This window comes from Lissotriton helveticus, chromosome 7, assembly GCF_964261635.1.
Source record: "Lissotriton helveticus chromosome 7, aLisHel1.1, whole genome shotgun sequence".
In the NCBI taxonomy this organism is placed as follows: domain Eukaryota; kingdom Metazoa; phylum Chordata; class Amphibia; order Caudata; family Salamandridae; genus Lissotriton; species Lissotriton helveticus.
Window position 1 is genome coordinate 94,883,471 of NC_136068.1, and position 27,606 is coordinate 94,911,076.

At 45.6% G+C, this 27,606-nt stretch overlaps 1 protein-coding gene across 1 annotated transcript in view; it reads left to right on the top strand.

Moving 5' to 3' along the window:
* Positions 1 to 27,606, top strand: part of CDH4 (cadherin 4) — a 748,299-nt gene that overhangs the window by 343,172 nt on the left and 377,521 nt on the right. Inside the window, exons 3-4 of the mRNA XM_078651582.1 lie at positions 9,502 to 9,657; positions 23,782 to 23,926. Coding sequence (XP_078507708.1) covers positions 9,502 to 9,657; positions 23,782 to 23,926 — 301 coding nt within the window. The remainder of the gene's footprint in view (positions 1 to 9,501; positions 9,658 to 23,781; positions 23,927 to 27,606) is intronic.

Genomic DNA, 27,606 nt, shown 5'->3' on the forward strand with positions numbered 1-27,606 from the left:
GCGGCTTCCTCTTGTAAACTGCGCATGCGCGGGAGCCTGCGTATGTGCAGTCCTGGCCAGGAATGCGCATGCGCAGGCTCCCACGCATGCGCAGTTTACAAGAGGAAGCCGCGATGGGGGAAGTTTGCGGCTCAATAAGGTAAGTTTTACTTAAGTTACTATTTTACCCTTTAAATATAATTTAATAAGGTAGGTGGGAGACGGGCGGGAAGCGGGTGGCGGGCGGGAGGGGGGCAGGCGGCCAACTTACGTTCCGCCCGTGAATGCGCGGAATTTGCCCCATTTTTCCGCCTTCTTTGCGGAAGGTTGCAAATTCTCGCACATTCCGTGGGCAGAACGTAAATGTCCGCCCACCCCTAATATACACTCTCTCACACATAAACACACACTCTCCCGCAAGCACGCACACAATATACATTTACAAGCTTTTTTTTACTTACCTCAGCTGCCATGAAAGGGCACATTTCCACTTATTGTACTCCATTTTTATTACACTATTAGTGAATAATATATTTTATTTATTCAATATTATCTTATAAAAAATTGACAGAAAATAAAGAGAGTGGAGCCCCAGGTGCCCCTGTGTTCCTGTCACTGAATTTTCCACCTCTGAGACCAGGGGCCGCACAGGCAGTGCTATGGGTAGAAAAGGGCAAGTCAGGGGGTCGCAGGAGCGACCCCTAGCAACCCCTAAATGACACCCATGCGCCTGACTTATATTATGCTTATGTGCTGTACTGTTGTAATAGTTTCATAAAAATTATCTCCCAGATCCAGTCTCCCCCTCTTTCATGTGGTTGGCCACACATCTGACCAAAACCATCTCTCCCAATTCTCCTAAAAAATCTGTACACTCTTTGCAGTCTCTGCTTTAAGACCTAAACATATTTACAATTTTCTCTTAAAGTTTCAGGGGCCGATTTAGAGTTTTGCAGGAAGAGCTAAGGGGCAGATGTATCAACATCCTGATTTGCGAATCCCAAATAGCGATTTTTTTGAAATCGCTATTTGAGATTAGCAAATAGGGATGTATGTAGAAACTCACATTTTTTTTGCGATTTCTTAAAATTCCTTAATTGCTATTAGCAAATTGCGAATCGCAATTAAGGAATATTTTCCCATTCATTTCTTTGGGCCAGGAGGCCCATAGGAAGGAATGGGAAGTTATTCTCAATTTGCGATTCGCAATTTGCTAATCGCAAATTGAGAATAATTTCAAGGGTGCCTTAAAGACACCCTGCTGCACCCCTGAAATTTACATGTGTGCGCATATGGCGCACATACATGCCCCAAGGGCATGTATGAGCGCCACATGGCACCTTTACAAATGCCAAAAAGTGCATTTGTAAAAGGAATCGCAAATTACCACCAACTACAAGTTGGTGGTAATTTGCGATTTCTTAATGTGGAATCGCAAAACTTGATTGCTTCTTACATAGCATTTAAGGAATCGCTTTTTGCGATTCCTTAAATGCTTGCGCAAAATTAAGGAATCGCAAATTTTGCGATTCCTTAATTTTGCGATGCGATTTTCTTCATACATCGCATTTGCCGGTTTTTTTGTCGCAACCCCTGCTTTTTTGTGAATCGCAGCGTATGCGACAAAAAAAACGGATGATACATCTGCCCCTATGTCAGTCTGTATGGCTGAGTACTTTATTCCTACTATAGCCAGGGTCATCTGACCTTCAGATTTAGAGTTGCCCTCGAACCCTGTGAACAATCACAGCAGTTCCTATCGATGTATTAAAAGTTTTACTTATGGTACCATCAAAATAACGGTACTGCCTTTCAAACTTTTAACATGTTATTGTTTTTTCAAAAACAATATCCCAAACTGAGACTTTGTTTTTGAAAAATCAAAAACTAATAACCCACACACCATGGCAGTTTTTCCCATAGCGTAGAGGTGGTTTAAAATTTTTTTTCTACTCTCCCTCCCTTAATGTGACTTTTTTCACTGTGGTAAGAGGGAGTAAAAATTGACCATTCGACTTGCCACTCTAAATCAAGCTGGCGGTTGAATGGCCTAACCTCCGATGCACCCCCTCCTCAGTTGGGCGTACAGAGAAGTAAGTCAGCGACAGAGTAATCTCTATCACTGACATACTTAACCCCTTGCGTGCGCACGCTCACTACCTCGGTAGTGCTGTGCACGTCTGTCGGCCGACACGGCCCCGCCCACTCTTTTAAATTCCGCCGCGGTAAAGGAGTTAAGATCCTGTGGTATGTAAATCAGGTGGGTGGACCGTCAGTTTGGCAGAGAGGGTACTCTGTTGCTGATGAAATGGAGTATCGTCTGCACCAAACTTGAAATCTAGTGGATGTGGCCTTACGGGCAGAGCTGGCGACTTTGGAGCTGGGAAACCAGGTTTGTGCCCCGGCTCAACACCCTGTGATTCTGGGCAAATCACTTATTCTCCCCTTGCCTACCACAAATGAATGTGTCCTTGTGTAACATAACTGGTGCTGATTTAATGTGCTCCAATACCTTCGGGTCGAGTTTGCGCTATAAAAACTGCAAAAAATAAATTAAATAAATCTTCCCCTCAAAGATAGCCCATGTGTCCTTTTATGTTGTATCAAACTAGATGCATCCCCATACAAGTGGGGTATGTCCCCTGGGCACTGGTGCTGTGGTCCTTATTAGAAACAAATACTTTGTCCTTTTATGTTGTAGCCATTACTGAGAATCATGGCCCACATGCATCAGAGCAAAAACCGGTCGCTAACAGGCAGATTCTCGGTATCTGCCCCTTTGCGACTGGTATTTTTGCATTTGGGATGCATCATCCCAAATGCAAAAATCGCAATTTAAGTAATCTCTAAATTGCGATTACTTAAATTGCTATTGCATTTAAGGAATCTCAAATTAAGATTCCTTAAATGCAATGCATTAAAGTAAAAAAAAATAGCGATTTCGCTAACAGGGGGAGCAAATTACCAAGAAGTTGAACTTCATGGTAGTTTGCAAAAACTTTCAAAAATGCACTAAAGTGCATTTTTCAAAGTTCCATTTTACACACACACATGCCCTTGGGGCATGTGTGTGTGCAAGATGTACTCCTATGCAGATTTCAGGGGTGCTACAGGGTGTCCTTTTGACACCCTTAATATTGCATTCTCAATTTGCGATTCTCTAATTGAGAATCGCAAATTGAGAATGTCTTCCCATTCATTCCTATGGGCCTATAGGCCCATAGGAATGAATGGGGAGGCATTCCTTAATTGCTACTCGCAATTTGCGAGTCGCAATTAAGCAATGTTTAGGAATCGCTATTTTTTAAGCATTTTCTACATGCATAGCCTTTTGCTATCCCTTATTAGCGAATCCCTATTTTTCGCTAATAATTAATCGCAAAAGGCATTGTTGATGCATGTGCCAGTATGTCCTTTAATTATATTTTGATAGTCCGAGATGTAATGACATATAAGTTCCATTTGAGTCATTGAAGAGAACGATCACAGTAAAGCGAGAGTGTGTGTCATGGGCGGCAGAAGTCAGTTCTACCTCGCTGTCGTAACCAGGCACTAACACGTTTTTCCAGCACTTCCGTGCCCTGACGCTGCCCCCATTTTCTTAACAGCATTGCGAGGGAATTGCATCGACAGACCCACCAAACTTGCTGCGTTCCTCCGCCTGTCACAATCCCTCACCATGCTGAGGGCATGGTTTAATACCTGTAGTGCAGGCTTCTCTCCCCGCGCTCCAAACACGGCTGTATTTACACCGCAGGATTTCTCTGTACACTGGAGTTTAACACTGAGAAAATGAAGGCCCTCCATTTCAATCCGTGTATGTACATATAAATGTACAGATCATGTTGGCACCCATGGTCTCTCCCACGCTGCTTGTGAAATAGGTCCTTCGCCTTGTTTAGTTCTCTCAGCACGATTCTCTACTCGTATGATCTGCTGTGGGACTAAAGAAGCATTGGCAAAGCTAATATGCACTTATAGAGCAGGCACCCAAGACCAACGTTCCTATATGCACCTATTTAGGTCTCGCCTAGGCAGCGCTTGCACTATCTCGACGAGACATACTGTATTCAAAATTTGGGCATAAAGCGCCGCCCACTTTTTGCCCATCTTTTTAATTGGCTCCTGTCCCTGTCCTTTGTAAATGATTGCTTTTCTTGGTCAGTAGGCTTAGAAGTCCCTCTGTAGTACTGCCTCGTCTCTCTTTGTAACTTCCCTTGAGAACACCCCCTGTTACATGTGTTGTTACTCCCTAGGTTTTAATTACAGCCTCAAAGCACTAAGGGCTAGATGTAGGTAATTGTAATTTACCGATTCAAAAATACCGAATTTTACCGATTCGGTATTTTTGAATCGGTAAATGCTATGTGGGTAAAAAAATCTGTAAAAAATACTGAATCGTTAAGATTTGGCCCATAGGAATGAATGGCAATTACCGACTTGGTAAATACCGATTCGGTAAAATAGGGATAGAGTCAAGGCTGGCAGGGTGTCACTGACACCCTGTTGCACCCCTGAATAGTGCTGGTGTGCACATGTGGCATACATACATGCCCTAAGGGCATGTGTGTCTGCCACATTGCTCTGGGCCAGAGGTATTAAATACAGATTCGGTATTTACCGAATCTGTAAATCTGCCACCCACATCAGAAAAGCCTTTTACCGGTTACGGTAATAGCCTTCCTACATCTGGCCCCAAATTCTTAAAGGGCTTCAGGCAGGACACACGCTTGGTCCTAAGCAAGGCTGTCAGTCGTTACTTTACTCACTAGCACATCTCACATTTATGGGAGACCTTCTATAAATGTCCCTTCATAAGCTCCACACAGAGTACAACCTAATCTGTTATTAGTATGATAATTATTTTGTCACATTTTAAAGCTACAAATTGTATATATGGACATAGCTATTTGAATGTACTCGTGGTACTGTCTTGCATGCAATGCATTATGGGTAGGGTGGATTTACCATATCTTCTGCAGAATGCAGTACCATATGTGACCCAAAGAGGTCCCGTGGGACCTCTTTGGGTCACATATGGTACTGCACCCTGCAACACGGTTAGGTAAAAAACATTGGCATTATTGCCAATAACTCCAACAAGTGCAAGACCGATAGCATTTCCAATGTGACAGGTCTTGCCTTTGTTAAAGTTAGAGCTGTTGGCGTTGAAAATGACAATGCTTTTTACTTTTGCTTTTTAATACCATTGGCAATAGTGTTATGCAAATATTATAACTCCACTGCAAATTAAAAAACAGAATTAAAAAGCATTGTTATTTTCAACGCCAACAGCTCTAACTTTAACAAATGCAAGACCTATTGCATTGAAAATGCTTGTTTTACAAAGTAAGTGAGATCTAAAGCCACAAAGACTGACAGGCACATATAACTTCACACAGTAAGAAGCACAGGGGGATGTGCATGAGGTGAGCACAGGATGAGAACAGCAGGAGAACCCTAGTGGTGCACAGGGTCGGGCTGCCCCATAGGGTCAATCACGCAGTGCCAATGGACTGATCTGACAGGTCAGTGGGCGGCCGTCTTTTTGCAGTTTGTGGGCCTATTTTATGGCCATATGGGCTGGTTTTTAATGTTGATTTCCCTGATAGTACCACAAGCATTGCCTACAGAAAACACAAATGCATGCAGTCTCCCATACCTTGCAAACTACCCACACAGGGTGTCTTTACAAGTACAAACCAGGCCTTGTCTGCAGATGTGGGCCACTTTTTTAGCTGTTGATTCCTAATGGGGGCTACTTTGAGTTTGATGCCTGGGCCTATTTTTTGTGGGAGTCTGACCCAGGTGATGCACCTCAGGGGAGCACCGGATGATGTTCACCGTAAGGAAAATAGTACTGCATGGCAGGAGAGCACTGGAACACCTTTGTTGATGCCGCACAGGTCAGCACAAGAGGATCCGCCTCTCTGGAGCACACAGTGATGTGTGGCAATGGACCACTGAACACTGCCCATCAGGGGCGCACTGAGGGCTGTGCATGAGAGAGATTAGTTTCTGTTGCATCAGAGGTCATTTCTTTTGGTCTATGGAGAAGAGACACAGGGCTGTGAGCAATATAAGGGCAAAAGATGATGCACAGAATGAACCCTGTTTAAGATCTGGGGTCTACCCTCTCCTATAGAAATGTGTAACAAGCCTGTTCCAATACTTAATTTGTGAAAGAATAAGTGTTGGGGCCGAAAGTCATATGTTGGTGTGCTGAATACCAAGTCTGCACAGTCTAGATTCTACATCAGGCCTCTTCAAACCACCACCAGATACCCCCTGCCCCTTTATTTACCTTTTCTGGGTTCTTTTTTATCCCCCCATTCTCCCTTTGTTATTATTTCCTCTTCTTTTTTCTTTCCCTCTAGTGTGTTTTTTCTCTCTCTTGTTCTGGGTCAAAGTCTGATGAGTCCCTGCCCCCCAAAAAGGAGTAGGTGTGGCCCCCATCGACAACCATCACTTCAAATTAAGCATACTGGTTCCACAGAGATTGCCTTAGGGAACTGATTTTCAATATGTCAGACAGGAGTTTGCTGATTCTGTAGTATAAGACAAAGGTAGGAATATTGTTGGCTACTTGAATATCACAGTCTGCAATATTCCATGTTACTTTGTCCTATACTATAAATAATTGTATTCGTTTTCATCTATCTGACTCTGTAAACCTATCGGGATGTTATCTATCAGCACAATGTCGCCTGCATAGAGTTGGCGGGTGCTTGTAAATACCAGCTATTCCCACAGAATGTAGCGGCAAATGTTGGGTGTGTTATTTAAGTGTTGCTATGGGTTGCAGTCGTGACCACTTCAAACCCTTTGTTACTCCTACATCTGCCTCTCATCTGCTTCTGTGAGATTTTGTTTTATGTTGATATGCTATATGCTTGGGTGCCTGCTCTATAAGTGCTTATTAGCTTTGCCTATAAAGGATGGGATACCTTCTTCACAATATGTATGTTTTTGATGAAAATATACAAATCCTTTTTCTTTGCATGTGGACAGAAATTGCACTCTGGCCATAGCAAAAGTCCTCTTCTGGTCAGGTTTCATAGGCAGCAGCATCACTCCGACCACAAAATACTAGCAGTGTATTCTGGAAAGTTTTTAGTAATCATTCCAGCAAAGCCATTTAATGTGGAAAAAATGGTCTGTGGAATGGTGTGGCAGTACCGCTTGCCCCTGCCTTCGGTAGGGGATGAGCTCTTTGCCCTTATTAGAGGATGTGGCCTAATGGCTAGAGCGGTCGACCTCAAAGCTGGGGAACCAGGTTCGAGTCTCGGCAGGGATGCTCGACATCCTGTGATTCTGGGCAAATCCCTTAATCTTCCCGTGCCTAACAAAATGAATGTTTTCACCTGTAATGCAACAGGTGCTCATGTAAAGCACTCTGATACCTTCAGGTCGAGTTTGCGCTATATAAAACTCCCCCCCAAAAGTATATATATTAATCCAAAATGATATATATACTGTCATTTCAACCGGGTGCTCACTGAGCTTCACTAGGAAGCTTTGTTTGAGTGTTCTCCTTATATCACTATATGTATTGCGTAGGCGTGTAGCAGTCATTCGTCTCCATTTTCTACAAAAACATGAGTTCTTCACGCCCCAAGTCCAGTTATTATCTTGGCATTAATGCCTGGCACTGGTAGACAGATGAAGGGCCTGATATGTGCACTCAATGGTGACCTTCGGATCCTGGTAAATTTGCAGGTCCTGAGGAATGTGGCATTTCACTATGAGATAAAGAGGGTAGTAACTTACACTCTCGATCCTCCGATACACTTCAGTAGGGTACTGCAGAGCACTGAGGTCTGGGATAGAGTTGGAGAGTGATTCTAGGCAGGTGGATGGGATCTGAAAAGGGGTGAACTATTTACTGTATCACAACGCAGTGTTCTTTAAAGAGGTGTGTCTTCAGCTCTTTCCTAAATTGAAGAAGAGTTGAGTTGATCTTGATGGAAACAGAGGTCTCATTCCAAGTCCTGGGATACTGATATAGTTTGCCCTCTGTGAGCACATACTTCTTTACCGATTACCGCGGCGAACATTCCGCCACGTTGCGAGCGTTCGAAAGGGTGGGCGGGGCTGCGTCGGCCATCGGTCGTGCGTAGCACCAGGGAGGGAGTGCTCGCATCAGCCATTGGCCGACGCAAGCACGGAAGGGGTTAAAATCCAGCCTCACGTGTCGATGGTAAAGTGCTCTTAATCTGTAAAATAGTAGTTCTTAACCTCTTTACTTCAGGGTACACAGATCAATGCTGGAACCCATGGACCACCAATAAATAATTATGGGAATCCGGGCATTTTTGAAGATTTGAACCACAAAACAATACACAAAAATACAGAAACAAGCATTCTTCAAACAAATCGAGAAATGATTAAGCATGTTGCGTGACTCAAAAGCCAATATAAAATAAATCAACATTTTATTTTTAATGGGAAGGTTGGACCTTTTCTGAATTCAATTGAGGCCACTCATCAGCCATACTATGATGCACTTGCACTGCTCCACAAATCAATCTGCTTCTTTATTTATATACCTTTTATTAATCTGTTAATAGTATTTCATTTTCTAAGCAGTCGCAGACCCACTGAGTAGACTTTGCAGACCACAGGATAAGAACCACTGGTGTAAAACACTGAAATTTTAACTTTGGACTCCAAATCAGACAGAGTTGGGACTAAGCCTTAGGCAAAGCCGGTCAAAGTTTCATGACTAGCCAAAGGTAAAAGTTGATGTTCCTGGTCCCTGAGTCAATGAATTAATTGATCCCTCAAGGAGCTGGGCATATGTTCTGTAATGGATTCATGCACCGCATTTAGCTGGAATGCTTGCTTCGCATGAGCTGTACCGCAGACCACATCAATCTATTTTCCCTTTTCAGTGTGTAGGATTGGATCATTGCCACGTACTCACTAAAACAGAAGGCGGTTCCCCACCCCTTCATTAACCCCTTGCCTGCGCTGAACGTTCCGCGCTAGTGCGGAATGTTCTATTGCGCGGGCGGGGCCGCGATGTTCAAGGGACGTGCGCTGCACTACCGAGGTAGTGCATGCGACGTCCGTTGAATGTCGCCAGCAGCAATGGGGTTAATATCAAATGGTGGCTCTTTTAAGGCAAGCGCAGAAAATTGCAGTTTGTGTGGGGATGCCTCTGTGTGTAAGGCTATTATAGTTTCTTATAAAGGAGAAGGGCAGCTCTAAACTAAAGACGCTCAAGCTTTCGGGGTCTTGATATTCATTCGATATAACAAAATTCTACTCAGAGGCTAGATCCAATGGTACGTAAGCGTTTTTGCAGTATATGGTCAAGGAATTAGTGGATATGTGAAGGAGGGTGAAGTATGAGACGGTACACAACAAAATCTCACATTTTCTGATTACTCCTGTCTTCCCTCTTATATTGTTCCGTCCTGATTGCTCATTTGCTCTTGCTGCACAGGAGCTGCGCGTACACAAAAGGTACTCCACCCTGCTAAACTGCTTAGTCTTTCTTTTGTGTCTTTTCTCTAGATCCGCTCGGATAAGGACAAGGAAAAGCAGATCAGATACAGCATCACGGGCGTGGGAGCGGACCAGCCTCCAATGGAGGTCTTCAACATTGATCCGGTCTATGGCAAGATGTATGTGACGAGGCCCCTGGACCGGGAAGAGAGGTCTTCGTACCATGTAAGAGCTGGTGGAAGCATGTTTACTGCATGATGTTTACGTTGGGTTTGAGAGTATGCTTCTAATACTACACAGCCACTTACTTCTTCAAATTCTGTCTTGATGTAGGTTTCTGGCACAGGCTAAAGGTTATTGAGAACTTTAATCTGTGAGTTATTACTACCATATGTGGGAAAACTGAGTGACTACTCACATTTCATAAGTATAGGAGACCTGCTCAGACTATGAAGAGTAGATTGATTGTGGTTTGTGCCAAGTTGGGAGGTGGAACAAATTTCTAAGTTTACCATACATTTCTTTTTCTTCTACTCACATCGTCTCACTCGCTTTGAATTGTTCCTCTTCGCCCTGTCGTACTGGCCCTTGGGTTCAGCACACGTTGTAAATCCTTTGTTATTACACTACCTTCAGCTACCAACCATCCCAAGATTTTGTCCACCGAGAGAAGGCTGGTGATAGATGCCCTGGTTGTTCCAGAAGCAGGAGTTGGGAAACCCTGATATTTATAAGTCTCTAACCCCACCGTACCACTACTCGTGCAGCGTTTTCAAGAGCAGATGAGAATTTTGCTTGGTGGTTGGGCTACCGTTGCCAGGCAAAGTCTTTCCCATCCTTACCTCCACACTTGGTGACCAGCAGTCCCAAGTGGTGCAGGAAGAAGACAAGTAAATCTAACCCAAAGATAATCTACATTCCTCAGACTTCTTGAGAAACAGGAAATTACAGCTGATAGACACTGTGGGCCTTATTATGACTTTGGCGGTTCTACAGAGGACAGTGCAATACGCATACCGCTATAGGACCGCCAAAGCTGTGGTGCTGCCGCCTGCCAGATTAGGACTCTAATCCTGGTCTGGTAGGCGGTCGTGCAGCGTTCCGATAGCGGAGGTCTGTTAGGTTTATAGAGGAGCCTAACATGCAGAGCGCTGACTGCACCTTCCTGCACGGTGTGGCATACATGCCACACCGTGCAGGAACTGGGGGTGCAAATCCAGAGGGGCACTACATGTGCCCCCGATGCATCCCCAAGCCCAGAGGTGGCAGGGGGCCCTGTTAGGGCCCCCTTTGTTACCTCTCTATCACCATTTTCATGGGGGGCTCACTGCCATGAAAGGGACGGTGGAGAGGCAACTCAAAGTATGCTCAACTATGCCACTGGGGCACCACCAGCATATTTCAGTCTAACCGCTGGGGGCGAACGCGGCTGGATCCTGGATCCCCAGCGGTCCTGTGACAGACCGACCAGCCCCAGTTGTAATACTGCGTGTAAGCCTGCAGTGTGGCGGTGGTCAGACCGCCACCACATCATGCTACACTACTGCTGTCAGTTTACGGGATCATGTTAGTGCTCTCCTGTCAGTCTTCCACTATCATGCCATAATACTGGCATCATGCTATTTTAATACCATTGTCAACAATATGATAATCATGGTATGCTACTTTGATCATGCTATGATACTGCCATGATGTTATCATTCTCATATCATGTCATAACACTGCCTTAATACCATCAAGCCACACCACTGTCATGTTATACTGTAATGTGAGAGTGCTGTCTTAATACTGTGCCTCTCCTCTATGTCATGATAGTACTATGAAGCCATGTTGCCACCATCAGGCCCTGTCACTGAGATCAAGTCATGCTACCACATCATGCTATGCTAATACGATCAGGTCATGACGCTACCATCGCAGCGTGTTGCGATCATCATTCCGCGCTACGACCATCGCTCCAAGCAGCTGCCTAATGATGTTTTAATCCTCTTTCCTGCTGGCATTATTCAACGCTTCTACAATAAGAACTGAGATACAGGCTTTACACGGGAATATATGCAAAGAGCCTATCACCATGGTTCTCTAGATCCACAAAGAAGTGTAAAAACACCACTGATTCGTATAAAAGTCCACTAATGCCTCTTGTTTCTAATGCATTTTCATACTGTCTTTCTGTGATTCTGTTATGCAGCAGAATGAAAATCTCCTAACAGTATCACCAGGGCCGCCTTAATCCTTTCGGCACTCATGACGAGCTCGTCATGAGGCATAGTGGAGCTGTGCTCATGACGAGCTGAGCTCGTCATAACCGACGCGGAACGCCCACGCGGGGATAATTCCCCTCCTGTGCGGGGCGTTCCATTGAGTGTGTGGAATCGTGATGAGCTCAGCTCGTCATGAGCACAGCTCCGCTGTGCAGCGTGACGGGCTGAGCTCGTCACGAGCACCGTGGCGCCGCCAGTGGCCCCTCTCCCCCCTGCACCGCGGGGGAATTTGCCCCGCGGGAAGGGGTTAATAGCATTATAGGCCCCCGGGCAAAGCAGTGCACTGGGCCCTGCCTACACAACCTCTCAGAAGAATAAAAATGTTTAATCGAAAATAAGTGTTACATTCTGGTCTGCATGGGCCCCTATGCTCGTTCGGGCCTCTGGCAACTGCCCAATGTGCCCATGTGTTAAGAAGGCACTGAGTATAACATGGCACAAGAGCAATAGCAGCGTAGCCCTCACCATCAGCACTAACCTCCCACAAGTGGTCGCCTCTCTGATGGAGAGACATCCCTCCATCTAAGAGCATTACTCCCATCTGCAGGGTGAGATCCTGAGAGGGCTTCACATGAGAGGTCTTCACATGAGAGGTCTCCCAACATCTCATCTAGAACACTGAAATGCCAGGGACACCAAAGAGCTGAGCGCGGCATAGACTGATTAGGGCCAGGAATGACCTTCTGGGTCAACTTTTGAAGGTTCTCTTTCTGTTTCTCAATGTTCCATTAACCCCTTCTGTGCTCCCAACGGCCGTCGCGAGCACCACCTCGCTAGTGCTGCGCACGTCCGTTGGCTGACCCGGCCCCGCACACTCTTTCAAACCGCTGCACCACAGTGGAATTTGCGCCGCGGTTAAAACGATACTGACCACAATGGACGGAACAATCCAACAGCATTGCAGCTACTGCTGATGATTATACCTATCATTAAATACCTTCTCTTTCATGTTGGGCAGTCACCTCCAGCTCAGGCCATTGGAACGGGTTGAGGGAATATGAGGACCAGGATTGGACTGTACTACCATAATGTCACCTCCAAATATGCTCTCTCCTGGCACCATAGAAACACAGTAACACTGGTATTTAACTTCTTGATGGAAAAGGGTGCAGCGCCCTAAGCTTTTCTGAGGTGCCAACCAATGGCACTGTCCAATGTTGGGGTTAGCAAATACCAAGGCAGACTTGATTCCACCTCATGCCTCTTTCTTCCACCACCCTACACTTCCTGTCTCTTTACCTAATAAATACCACAGCACCCTAGTCTTGATTCCACCTCATGCATCTTTCGTGCACCACCCTACACTTCCTGTCTCTTTACCTAATGAATACCACGGCGGCCTAGTCTTGGTTCCACCTCCGGTCTCTTTCTTCCACAACCCAACATTTCCTGTCTCTTTATCAGACCCCAGCAAATTTGTTTTAGCCGCTTTTCTCCCTCAGTCAATGATTTGCTATGTATCTCTTCTTCCTTCCTGCTCCCTTTTCTGCCTTTCTCTGGGTCAGTCTGATGATGAAAATATGTCATGGTTCCAAAAAGAGAGTGCCAGTGCCCATCAACCACACACACCGGCACAACTTAAGCACTGAGCAACATTAAACATTTCGTACAAGGATGGTAATTCGGCAAAGGATGCCTGTAAATATTACCTGCTGTGTGCACATCTTCCAGATTGCAAAGTGTTGCGCGCCACTGCGCACATATTCACAGAAGGCATGGAAGAAGCAATTAGTCATACATGGCAAGTCAGACATCTACCAAGGCATGGTGAAGATTCAGGATTAAATGGCAACCATAGGGTTAATCCATGCTCGCACCTACAATGGTGTTATGTACAAAAAACATGTAAATAACAAGTATTTTATGATAAATGTTTCTGCTATTGTGTTGTTGCCATGGTTACCAGGAGCCAATGTTGTGCGCAAACAGGCGATGTTATAGCACATTTACTGTCAGCGATTCCCCATCAGTATGTATGGAGCTTAAAAAAAACACAGATATGAGCTTCCGGAAGCGGGATTACCACTGCGTACGTCTACTGTACTACCAACTCACCATGTTTTTTAGGAATTCAATGTCAGCCTTGAATACTCAAAGGTAGCCCTCTAACGGAGTACCGTCGCCCACCAGTTAAACCCTGCAAAACACACTGAGCTACTGAAAAAACCTTTAACACACCCCAAAAACCCCAGCAACCGTTGCCTGATCTCCAACCTTTCATGTCCGCAACATCTTGGCAGGGGAGGATCTTGTATCATCTCAGATCTGCATCATATCTTCAGTTTGCAATGTGGCGATAAGAGGGCACCTCTTCTCCACCCGTCATGAGGGTCTACCGGTGCACTGATGTCACTCGATTTCTGCAAGATATATCACTGGCGACCCCAAAATCCTACTTGAGCCCCTGCATGACTGAAAGAGCCTGTCCGGCCATACCATGATTTAGCACCGAGTTACCCCTTCGGGGGTGATTCATGCGCTATATAAGTCATATTAACATAATATAACATAAATTGGGTGCAGTCGTTCCTCATAATCTGGAAGACCTGGCAGCCTTTAATTACGCAACATAGCCTATGCGGTCGCGCAATGGTTCTCCACATTCTCATCACATCTATTGAATACATTCATATGTCCATTTGATCCATTAATCGTAGAAAATATGTTTGCTTTCAGATTCTCAAACTATATGTAAATCCCCCTTTTCTCCGGGAGCGGGCTGAGGATTCCCTGATGATAACCCATGGTTTTCCACGGCCTATTTATGGCCAAACATTCTTGACCATAGTACACTGAGTGTATAACAGTTTGTTTTTATTGGGCAGGATTGCTTCTTTCAAATATCCTTCTGAGAAGGAAAAACTCTCGTTGAATGAAATTGCTTGAACAATCGAATTCAGTGCTGAATTTGAGCCCGTGGTTTCTGGTGCTCAGCACCGGCACTTAGTTGGTTTCCCGGTGCTCAGCACCAGCACTTAATTGTCAACACCACACTTATGACAGTCTTCCAGATGGTGGCTCTGCAAATTTAATTTAGAGAGGAGCAGAACATTGGTTGTTTATAAGTACAATACACATAAAGAATTTCTAATTCCTGCCTCCCCACCCATTTCTTCAGCTTTGGGGACCTGGAATAATTTTAGGTGTCGCACTTGCTGGCAAGAGAGATGTTTAGCAGTTGTTTTCTTACCGCCATTGGCAGCGATGTCAGGGGCATTGGTTGGTGTAGGCTGCAGTGGCCTCCTGGTAAGGGCCCTGGCACCTATATTTTACAAATTAAGCATTGATCAAATGTTATTAACCCCTTGCATGCGTCGGACGGCCCGACGTCGCGGTGGAGCTGTCCGATTTGCGCATGTGTGGAATTTCGCAGCACTGCGGTGAAATTTCGGCCGCGCCCAAGGGGTTAAATTATGCTGACAGGAATGCTTTCCTCTACACTTGCTTTGATTACTGCGAGCCGACCAAGTTGTGGGCTAAAAGTGAAGAAATTGGGTATCTTATTCAGGTATACACTCTAATTAACCCTACAAATTACAGAAATAATCTTTCAGTGTAACGTGTCTGTAAAGGTTCTCAGACGTTTGTAAACAAGCCTGTGAGTGGACCACACCAAAGCATTGATCTTGACATGGCTGGGCTATTGTTACTATATCTACACAATTTTTAACAGAAAAATATTCCAAAACTGCAAAGGATTCTGAGCCAGACAGCAAGACTAGCACAAGCCCACACAGACCTCAATTTACTCCCAGCAGAAGGTAGTATGCAAAGTAAAACCAAGTCTCCCCATACAAATTCTACTGGGACAGAGGCCCAGCTGTCTGCAAAGATGATTGGCACCCCCTATTGTCTTTCTTAAGGTTTTTGGGGGCCTAACATACTTTAGGGGCCCCTGTCTAAGACAGCTTTCTATGTTATAGTCCATTTTCTGCTAATTCAAGCCCCATGATGCCAAACAATATTGAATAATACTTTAAAAGTTCAGATGGAGAAATGGAGTGAAGGGAGATAGAGAGAACGTTTACTTTCCCACTGGGCCCTCGGAAGGTGGAGGACCCGGGCAATTGCCCATTTAGTCCATGCTTTAAAACATCTCTGTTCTAAGGGCCCACTACTGTCCTCAGATCCAACTGTACGGAAGCCAGAATTGAATGGAAGAGCTGAGGATTTATTTAAATCCATCAAGGTGCGTGGACTACCGATGATGAGCTCTGTGGACCAAACATGGAAGGTGGACCTACTGCTTGTTCTTTGGGACAGGACCAATGCTCAGGGATGTTAGGGACCAGGCTATAAAGTGCCTTTTTTCCAGTCAAGCAATCCATGGAACCTTGTAGGAACGCATCATCTGCCCCATCACACCATCAAAGTATGTGACCTGGGCTGTGTAAATAAACATTTACAACTTTTCACCTGCAGAGCAGATTGCAGGAGTAAAGGCAGTAGTCTCCTACGGATGCAGGTGACTTCACCTGGCTGCTAGGCTACATGCTGTCCTGTAAATAAAAAAATTCTATACATTCAGTCTTAAAGGGGTGACCTGGACCATAAACATAGCAACAAATTATGGGCCCCACTGATTATCACTCTGGCAGCAAAGGAAAGTCTTGGGGTCTGATTATGAGACAAACTCACAGTGGCGATGTGGCAACCGCATCACCAGCGGTCCGACTGCCATATTACGACTTTGGCGGTCGGACCGCCGCAACCGCCTGGGATCAGTCATCTCTTGGCGGTTGCACGGCAGTTTGAGGCCACAATACGCTGGCGATGCTGCTACGGCACTGTCAAGCATATTACGAAGTTCCAGACCTCCACTCTTTCCTTGGTGGTAAGCCTGCCATGAAAAGTGTGATGGTGAGGAAACTAAGGAAGCCGTACAGGGCCGCCTTTTGCCTCCAGGCCATGGGAATGCGTGCAGAGGGGCACATGGCGTGCCCCTCTAGATGAATGCACTCCCAGTTACAGCACGGCATGCTCTTAACAGTCCATACCATGCAGGAACTTGCTTTGGCATTCTCATTGCAGTGCCTTTCTAAGGCTCACCGCCTGGTACCGCCAAAGTACTGCCCACCAGACCTGGAGAAAACTCCTAATCTGGCGGGCAGTTGGTAGGTGAGTTTGTTGGTGTGGGAGCGGGGCGACGTGTTGGAGGTTAAAATATATTTAACAGTTAAGAAAGCTTAAAGATTTACCAAAAGATATTCAAAAGCACACTACTGTATCGAATATACCCAGATTAAGCAGATTCGGAGACTGCACGCTTGTCGCTTAAAAATATTAGATTTATAAAGGTCACATTTGTCACTGATGATGTCCGGAAATGTAAAATATGCAGTTCTGTCTCTATGATTAATCGGGTTTGTAAAAGTCCCATCCATAGGTCCTGATTACAGCTGTGAGACTCATTCAGTTTTACGTTTCAGGTCTGCAGAATCTGCATAATTTTGTGCACTAGAACATGTTCCAAGGCGTTCAAATTGGAATTTCACTCTATTTGCCAGCAAGATCCTGGACAAGTGTTACATTCAGAAAACATGTGGATGAATAGGGCACGATATGCTGTTTGTGTATGAGCAAATAGCACATGTGGGGGAGAGGAGGGGAGAGGAGTTGGCCTAACGGCTATGGCGGCCGACCTCGAATCTGGGGAACTGGGTTCGAGTCTCGGCAATGACACCTGTGATTCTGGGCAAATCACTTAACCCCTTCGATGCTCATGACGGAACGGTTCCGTCATGAGCGTCGGTTGGCCTGTGCTCATGACGGAACCGTTCCGTCATGAGCCGGTTGGCTCATTAGAACGTTCAGCACAGCGCAAAAATTCGCGCCGCGCTGAAGCGGCTAAACTCCCCATGCCTAACAAAAATGAATGTGCCCTCGTGTAATGCAACTGGTGCTATGTAAAGCGCTCTGATACCCGATTCGGGTCAAGTACGTGCTATATAAAACTCGGTAAAATAAAAAAAATTAAGTAAAAAATATGCAGTTAGCATGCGGGCAAACACTGCTCGACGTGTGATCCCATTCTAGGATCAGACAGGACATTGCACGCAAAATGGAAGTAGCCCCATTGGTGAGATCAGGGTCAAATTAGTAACAAGCATGGGTTGATCACTGTCATCCATCATTTTAGCTTCCAAACAAAATCAATAAGTACATTATCAGGAATTTAAACAGGTATTGAAGAGGATCCAGAGGGGGGTGGCGTGGTAAGGGATTTAATCCAAAGTCTGCCCCTCCCTGGGAATCTTGAAGATAAATCAGAGGGTAGAGACAGGGACCATTTTCTGGTATGTGACCTTCAGGTCCACAAAGATGACCCCTTTATATCCCCGCTACTGTTTCATCAAGACAGTAATTATTACTCCAACATCATACAACACCTTACAACTTCCTACAGCGAATACACAGGGCGTTTGCTAATTACTGAATTATCCATGGTTAGGTGTTTAGTAAGACACAGTGTATCTCCAGGACGTCCACCGATAGCGTGTCGAGCAGCGTACCCGTCACACCACGACACCTCATAATAGTCCTCTCTATTAAAGATGGAGAGCGACTGCTCCGCGACTGACAGGCGGAGAGCTCGCTCTTCCCGCCGCGAGACGCAGATCCAAGAACTGTGAAATGGGAAAAAGATGTGACTCGCGCTCAGACAACTTCACTAATCAGAAGGTCGGCGCGTCTTTCATTATGTTCGTGCTCGATTCTGCGTGCTCTCAGATAGCGCAGTCACTTCCATTTTGGCCCTGGAAATTTAAATTGGATCGGCGCACGGTGCTGATTCCGTAGCTTGTCTCCTACCCAGTTGTATTTGCCAGGCTAAAGGAAGTAGCAGTAGGTGGGGATTCTCCTATACTTGCAGACGTACAATTCCTATGCAGTGACCCACATGGTCCAATTCTCTGTTTCTTAGGTCTGAAAATCTGAGCAGGTAAAGTGAACCAAAATGCTTCAGTACCATACTTGTCCATACATTGGCCAAATCCATTGGGAAGACCTCTCACTAGCGCGGTTGATGTGTTTCCGAACTTTCATAATGTCGTTTTTGATGCTTGTGTATATGCACCGCCAACAAACTCACAGAATGGTGTAAGAGCCTGGTATTGCCATCAAGGTTATACAACATAGTGGTTCTGTGTTTTCCAGCTGTCCTTTTATCTTACAAACAGCTCTTCGGAGACTGTTGAGTAAAAGAGAATGTCCTCGCCGGTCCCAAGCTTAGCCTTCATAAGACCTGAAGTGAGAAATGGAAGCCTCTTCTTGGTTTCAAACACACCATTAAAGTGACCTAAATATCGTGAGCTCTTCCAATAAATCTTCTTCTAAACAGTTGCCCTTTTCTATAGATCACATCTCGTTTCTAAGTCAGCCCTGTGTAGAGTCGTACCACTAATAGGATGAGTATATTAACCCCTCCCGTGCTGATGACAAGCTCAGCTCGTCATCAGCCACGGTGCTCGTGTGCTGATGACGAGCTGAGCTCGTCATGGCCGTTAGAACGCTCACACGTGGGGCTAATTCCCCTGCTGTGCTGAGCGTTCTAAGGAACGGGCATGGCCGTGACGAGCTCAGCTCGTCATCAGCACACGAGCACTGTGGCTGATGACGAGCTGAGCTTGTCATCAGCAGCGGGGCGCTGTGTGCGCCCCCCAGCACAGCAGGGGAATTACCCCCGCAGAGAAGGGGTTAAAGTAAAGTTGACTTGGTGATACATTACTAACAATGGTCCGCCATCTTTAAATATCTCAAGTAGTAATCTTGTTTACCAAAACTGTCAGAACAATGAACTATCCGGTTTCTTTCCACTGAACTTCTTTACTCTTTCTCTCTTATTCACAGCACACTCAGGGGCAGATTTACAAGCCTCTTGCGCCTCTTTTACGCCGCTGTTGCGTCACTTTTATGACGCATCTGGGAGATGTGTCACATTATATAGCCCTGTGCCACATGTAGGCGTTCCTGCGCAGGAGGGGGCGTTCCGGCGCAGGAATGCCTCCTAAAAGTGGCTGAGTGAAATCTACAAGATTTCACTCAGTCACTTTTCAGGCCATGCTGCGTCAAAACCCTGCACCTGCTTGAAGCAGGCGTAAAGTTTGACGCAGCATGTTAGGGATAGGGCACCCCTGAGCCTTGCTGGAGCTGTGTCGCGCTTGCGACGCAACTCCAGCAATGCGCCCCCTTTCCGACGTGGGATGCGACACGCATCTGCCCATCCGTTCAAAACGGTGCGCTGCATTGTAAATGCGGCGCATCATTGGTGGTGCACGGTTGGGCAGATGCATCGCAACTCTTCTGGTGCATCCCTGGTGATTAGCAGAGATGCGCCAGAAGTAGTAAATATGACCCTGTATTTTCTACTGTAAATCCATATTCTCCACTGTCCCTCTTTCTGAGAACAAAACTGTGTTCCGCGCAGCAGGGGAAAGCAATATCAAGATGGCTGCTCATTTCAGAGGAAGTAGCACCCTATCTAAATATCACCTGGGTTACGTTTGTGTACAACTGACTCCCAGGACAATAACAGTCCAATCATACACTCTGAGGGATAAATGTATGCAATTTAAACTCCGCCTTCGATTATCAGTAATAGACCTTAATTGGCACGAAGCCTATACAAGTCCTACCCAGAGTACTTTGTAATTGAACTTCAGTTTCATGCTTCCGACAAAGGCCCTTTGATCAACATTGTACGTAACGTGTACTGCCAGCCCCCCCCCCCCCCCAATCTAAAACTTAGCAACTAGGAACTCCTTCGAAATTCCATATTTACGACACGAAGCCAAACATCTGCAGCTGCGAAAATGTCACCATCTGTTCCCATGATCACAAAGGCGGCGAATGATGTGATCTACGCTGTATCATTTGAATAAGACCACCTGGAATGAGAACCCAACACAGAAATACCAAGCGTGGTTAATTTTGCTTATTGCTTTTCCAGGCTTGGGATTTTCTGATCCTGTTTAACATGCAGATATAGGCCCTATACGGGTATTGAACGGTACAGATTATGGTGGGATAAGCGTCTCCCGTCACAGTCCCGGCAAGAAGAATTGCCGCAACTAACATGATAAATTAAAGACATTATCCATTCGTAACAACCTTCGTCTAATAGGTTAATAGTTTTCTTTCTTAATATGTATTAAACAAGGATGGTTATAATGAATCCATTTGTAGGCAGCAGGGGTGGTCATTATTGAAAGCGGCCGGAAAAGAAGAAATCCCCTGGGATTGGGAGAATGGCCTTTAGAATGTTATGCATAATCCTTTTTTTGAAAGGAAGAGAAATAAATCAGGGAAATTGACTTGTGAGTATTTCCTGCAGGCGATGAGCAATACGCTTATAGCACTTATGCGTAAAGTTACACTTAAAAAGACATAGAGTGAAAAAACCAAAAATTAGTCAATATGGACTAGGAAATGTGTTTCTTCGTACAAAAATCCTGAAGCATGTTTAGAACATTAAACAGATATACAACAACTATGCTGAACATAGGAAGCAATGTTTGCAACTAAAATAAGGGAACATCTGAATCAAAGGTAAATAATGATTTTAAATTGCAAGTCCAGCCTACAGTAGATGGATTTTCTAATTTAAAAAGAGCAGCAGTAAGGACAAGAGAACCCAAGAAAAAAAGCAAATGACTGCATTGAAATCACCAAATTTCTAATATGCGCTTGTTTGGCTCTGTGATCATGCTCCTACACAGAGGCATCTCTTCTGTGGCGGCTTTGTAAGATCCTTGTAGTAGGACTTGCTTTTTTCAGCTGTTAGTAATAAAATGAAAAAAGAAAAGTTAACAGGACATTTAAGTTTAGAGATCTATCAGCCTCTGATATTCCAGCGAAAAGACATTAAAAAAACGACCAAGTGTCTGTAATGAAGATGCATACCTTTGGTTTTGTTTGCATCTATTAAGGGCGTCTCCTGTCTGCTTTCTTATATGCTCTTTTGCCAATTCCAGGAACTTCACTTCTTACCAGGGATAACCCAACAATACTCTTTCCTTACAGATGTAAGATTTCTTTCCAAATGACAAGGTGTGCAAATAGCAGCGGCTGAATAGTTCAATGTCTTCTTTCTAGAACCAATGGAAACAAAATGTTAGCTTATCAATACAAGTGTTTTTCAAAGATTTTTTTTAAAGCAAAATGGTAACTGTATGTCAGCAGTACTCTCTCTCTTTCTCTCTTTCCTCTTGATCTCTCTTACATCTTTCCTTCCCTTGTCCTTCAACATTTCACGGTAGGTTGCAAACTCTATTTTCCATTATCATTACTTTCATTTACCACTCTTCTATATCCTCACTGAGATCGGCAAACTTTGGCTAGGTTTGGGAATATTTCTTTGGTGCAGAACCATCTTTTTAACCCCTTGGCCGCGGCGCTAATTCCGCCGCGGCGCTGGGGGGAGTGGGGTTGAGCGCAGCGCCGCCATGCTTGTGACGGAACCACACCGTCATGAGTCACGGGCGAGCTGTGCTCATGACGGCGTGGTTCCGACACGACTCCGCCTACTCACTAATTCGCCCGAACAGGCGGGGAATCAGTGCTGTGTGGGCGGAGCGGCCGCAGCATGACGGAACCACGCCGTCATGAGCACACGCCGCCCGTGACTCATGATGGCGTGGTTCCGTCATAAGCAGGGAAGGGTTAAAAAACAAAACACAAACCACACATTTTTCAGAAGCAGTTTAGATAGAATCTACACAAAATCAGAAATCGGACACACCAGCAACTATTTAATTTAGGAACAATCTACGCTGTAGTATTTAGACTTCGATACCCACGTGTAGAAAAAAACGTATGATTGATTTCTGCGTGAGTTACAAATTTGGCTTGAAATGAATCCCAGTTACACTTCCTTTAAAAGTGTACTCCTGTCACCTTTCAAGCTACTGAAGCAAAACAAAAGGCAAATGGTTCGATAGGAGTGTCAGGCCCTCACAAAAGAAAAAATAATAAATAAAAAACAAAGTGGGGAATTGTAGGAAAGAGAGAACGGAAAGCCATCCGCTCCTGTGGTGTGGTAACAGGAATTGAATAATAGTCCACTCACATCAGCACTGGAAGGATACAAATGACCCAATCAAAATGACAATAAAGAAGCTATTGTGAAGGGGTTGCACAGAAAAACACTAATTGCTTAGGCAGCTATCTAATAAACGGGTGGTAACTAACATGGAGAAGAAAGATCCAGCCTGGAGCAAGTGGCTGACCCAAAGCCACTCTCTGTAAACGGTATTGTGGGCAATAGGTCTTCGAGAACAATAGGTTCGGTATAAATTAGGATAGTGTAGCTCAGTTAAGTTAGGATAGTGTAAGTATTGTTAAAATAGAGCTTCTGTAGGTCAAGACCTAAAACAGCATTTGGAAATTCCTTTTAGCTTGAAAGGCACTTCTTAAGTAAGTTTCTGCAACGGGAGGCGTGCCATGCACTTCAAAAAAGTTGTGGAAATAAGTGTGTTGGAATACATTTCCCAGATTTGGATTATGCTTTTTGTATGTTCAGTCAGTTCACATACAACCCTACAATGTGCTTGAATGCCTTGAGTCACCTGGCTGCCAGGGGCCATCATCCCAGTGGCACTCCCAGGGCCAGCATGAAGCTGTTACTCCAGTTCTAGCACAAGTTCACCCCCAAGTAAACCAGCTAAGGTGCTGTTTCAGTCAGATGATGAAAAGACTCTGAGGATTTTGATTGCTCTCTCGACAGGCCATTGCTGTGACTGGTTACGCAGTACACCAGTGGCCTTCGAGATGCTTCAGGTTGTCTCCGAAGGCCAGTCGACCTCTTTCTTCAACCCTTGATCAGATGTTTCCGAATCACAGTTAGCAAGGCAATAGTACATACTTTTTCTACTTCTGAAGCAATGTATTCTGCCTGAATGCCTGTTTGAAGCATCTTATCTCCTGGAGGGCGTCCGGCGGGATCCCCGTCTTGTGGTCTGACACCCCGCTGATGCCTTTCAAGGGGTTTCAGGGCTGGTGTCAGCTCTGGTCGACTCCTTCGCTTGACTTGGCAGGGCTGTGTTGACGTCTGGATTCTGACAGCGCGCTCTTTTGTGTATCCTTGCAGCTCCGGGCGCATGCCGTGGACATGAATGGCAACAAGGTGGAGAACCCCATAGACCTCTACATCTACGTCATCGACATGAACGACAACAGGCCCGAATTCACCAGCCAGGTCTTCAATGGATCTGTGGACGAGGGGTCCAAACCAGGTAACTGCAGCATAGCTGAGGAAGTGACGTAACTGTGAGACGAATGAAATGGTATAACAGCAAGGCGGATGAAATGATAAGTCTGCAATACTGGTGAAACTGTCAGGATGTATGTCGTTACAACGCATGCTTTTTCCACGCATGGCTTTACAACACAGGTTTTACAACGACTTGCGTTGGGGGGCGCTGGATAGTGAATTGTTTAATTTACTATTCCAACTCCAGTCCCCGTGGATAGTAGGGAAGGTTTTGGATAGTAATTAAACTATTCCCTATCCTACAGCGCCCTCCAGCGCAAGTCGTTGTAACGACTTGCGTTGTAATTCCTGCGTTGTAAAGGTACTTCGTGGAAAAAGTTTTGTTGTAAAGGATGTTTACCAATTGTCATGACTGCAAGAGTAGTGAAATAGCATGACTTCTACACTGGTGAAGTGGCATGCCTGCAAAATAATGAGATAACATGACTCCGAGAGGTGGCATGATTGGTTAAGCGGCTTAACCACAAGACTGCAGAAAATCTAGGCTGTGTTTTATTTTTTGTTTCACCCAGATGGTCTCTAACCATGTGCATGCATGTAGCCATCTTGTAATGGTTTTTCCCAAAAATTAAGAAACTCCATTACATGACGGCTGCCTTACATGCACGGCAGCAATCTGGGAATGCTTTGGCTTTGTTAACGCTTCTGATGTAATTTAAGAAGCATTGGTAAAGCCAAATCCACAAGCGAAGCCAGTGCCAGGTATTGGGTGGCATCAGGTGTTGGGGGAGGGAGGGGGGCGGGAACATCCTGCACTCTGGGATAAGTGGTGGCTGGAGAGGAAGTAAGACAGTGAAAGTGGGCAGAACAGCATAGTGGTTACTAACGCAGGCTATTTAAAACCCCATATAACCTTGCACAGAATGCCATGGCTTTGAGGACTGTCCAGCCAGCCAATGGCAACTCATTAGAAATGCCATCAGGTAATAGCTGAAGAAGGCTGACCATAAGCCCATGTCTGTGCTCTACGTATGTGTGTTGTCCTGCATTGGTATTATGAGGTCTCCAATTGTGCCTCTGGGTAAGACCTAAAAGGGCCCTTCATAAAGTCTAAGCCACTTGGTCACCTAAATCTATGGGTAAAGGGCAAAAGTTAAACATTATTTTATCCACTAGGAACATGTTTTCCAAATAAAAAGAGAACCACGATTCTGGAATTATGTGTGGATAGACCTGAGAATACTTACCATTGTATGTAGCAGGTTTCTGCGGTGCTACCAGGCCAGAGAACAGTTACCATTGAGTGATTGAAAGAGACCAGCTTACTGAGAACCACAAAACTGTGCGTCTGTCTCGCACATTTCATCATCCCACACACCGCCACACTTCCCACATAGGATCGAAACAAAGACAACATCCCTCCAGCCACACACCCAACATCATGGGTCTTCAAACTGGGGGCGACCCCACCCCTCCAGGGGGGGCTCAAGTGTTCCCGGGGTGAGGGGGAGGGGCATCAGGCTCTGGCCAAAATGAGCATTATGCTAAATTAACCGTGCTTTGTTATAAGCAGAAAATAATGAGCTGTATTAAGCTGCTTTGTAATAGGCCATCACTGACATCTTTTATAATTTATATCCTAGCTGAGAGTATGTGTCACAAGGGAAGGGACCCCAAATATTCATAAAACCCCCCACCCCCATTTCTAATAACCTCACTGTGGATACTTATACACTCCAGTAAGGACTGCCTGACCAGAATAGTATGTTTGGAAATCATGTATTTAATTGCATTTTTAAAAAAGTAACAGAACTTCACTGCAATGTTTAAATAAGTCTAAACATTTAAATATTGGCACTTTAATAAAGTACTTGTGAAAAATTATGAGCGTGGTACGATGATATTTTTCCCCTCTGGGGGTGGGGCATTAAAAAGTTTGAAGACCACTGCCCTGCAGGGTGTACCGTGCTACCCATGTAGGCAAATACATCAGCGCTTCACATAGGAGTAGTAGGTGCCATGTAATTGCTGCAATATAATTGGAAGCGGTGTGGTGCAGCGGCCAGGGTGCCTGACTCCGGACCATGGGGTTCACGCTTCGATCGCCGGCACAGATTAGCCCAGCACCTTGTGACTCTGGGCAATAGCTCGCTTAATCTTCCCGACGGCCCCCAGCGTCGGGACACCTCTCCGGAGGTAGCTGTGCACTTTACAAATGATGGTATTTCATTTAATTTAATTTATTTCATTTCATTTCAATACAGCACAGCAGGAGAGGATTCTTGCTCCTGAAACCACAGCATTCCCAAAATATATTTAACCCCTTCCCTGCATGGCTAATTCCCCCGCTGTGCTGGGAGGCGGGGGGCGTGCACAGCGCCCCGGTGCTCGTGACGAGCTCAACTTGTCATGCAGCACAGTGGCGCTGTGGTCATGACGAGCTGAGCTCATCACGGCCACACCCGTATCTTTGGAACGCTCAGCACAGCGGGGGAATTAGCCCCACGTGCGAGTGCTGCGGCCGTTATGACGAGCTAAGCTCGTCATGAGCACACGGCCACCGTGGCTCATGACGAGCTGAGCTCATCATGAGCATGGGAGGTGTTAAAAGGCACTGAGAAAGGAGAAAAATATCAACTTTCTTTCTCCAGCCCTGCAACTGTAGCATTCAGAACCAATAGGCATTCCAGGATGTACCTCAGTTTGGTGACGTCTCCTTGGAATTGAGACATATTGTGACATCACTCACCACAAGGCCACTTTAACAGACATGCCAACCCTCCCGATTCAGGCGTGAGACTACCGATTTCAGGGCTAGTCTCCCGCCTCCCGATTCCTGCAAGCAAAAACCCGATTCCTTGAGGGTTTCATCTGACAGGGCTTGGTATTGTGTAAAGTGCCAATTCTTTCAGCAATAGTCAGAGTGGCCATGCAGGGGCTCTCGAAGGGGTGAAAAACCAACAAAGCGCCATTAACAAGGGAATGGTCTTTTAAAGACCTGTGAAGTACTTAGGGGGGGGGCGGCTGTGTGTGTAGGAAGCTGTTCAGCCCAGGCTGTCACACAGGGGGGGGTGAGGGGAGGGGGAAGCATGCACTGCCAGCAACCTGCCACGCCAGTGCACAACACTTGCATCACCCTCTAAGCCTGCCATTATGCTCCATGTGCTCCTGAAAGGTAAAAAAAACGCGTATTTGTGTTTCAAATGTCCGATCCTGCAGCAGCCACTTCCAAAGCCCATACATGCCAGTAACCCGATTCAAGGTCCCAGTCTCCTGATTTTTTATTTTTTTTTAATCTCCCACTTTGCTCTTATGAAATGTTGGCATGTATGCTTTAAGGCACCTGTTAAGGCAAGTGGGGGGTGTATATGAAAAGTGTAACTAAGCAGGAGGGGTCTGCAGACCTCACAACTCTGCAGATAAACTCCCTGTAGGAAGCAGAGCCGCGCAACGCCTGGGTGTGCGCGACATAAATCAACAGCGCCCCCCCCCCCCCCCCCGCACTCTCCTGTGCCCTGCCAACAGAATCAATACGGAAGCAGCCTCCCAGACGTGTACCTGGCCGCTGCTTGTTAGCACGACAAGCGAGAGCGAGCCGCATCCCCGGCTTGTTTGAAATCCGGATAAGCTTTTAAGCCATTTAACCAGATATGGACACTTTGGAGTGCGGGATCCGCGGGCCCGCGGTGCCGCCAGCGGTGC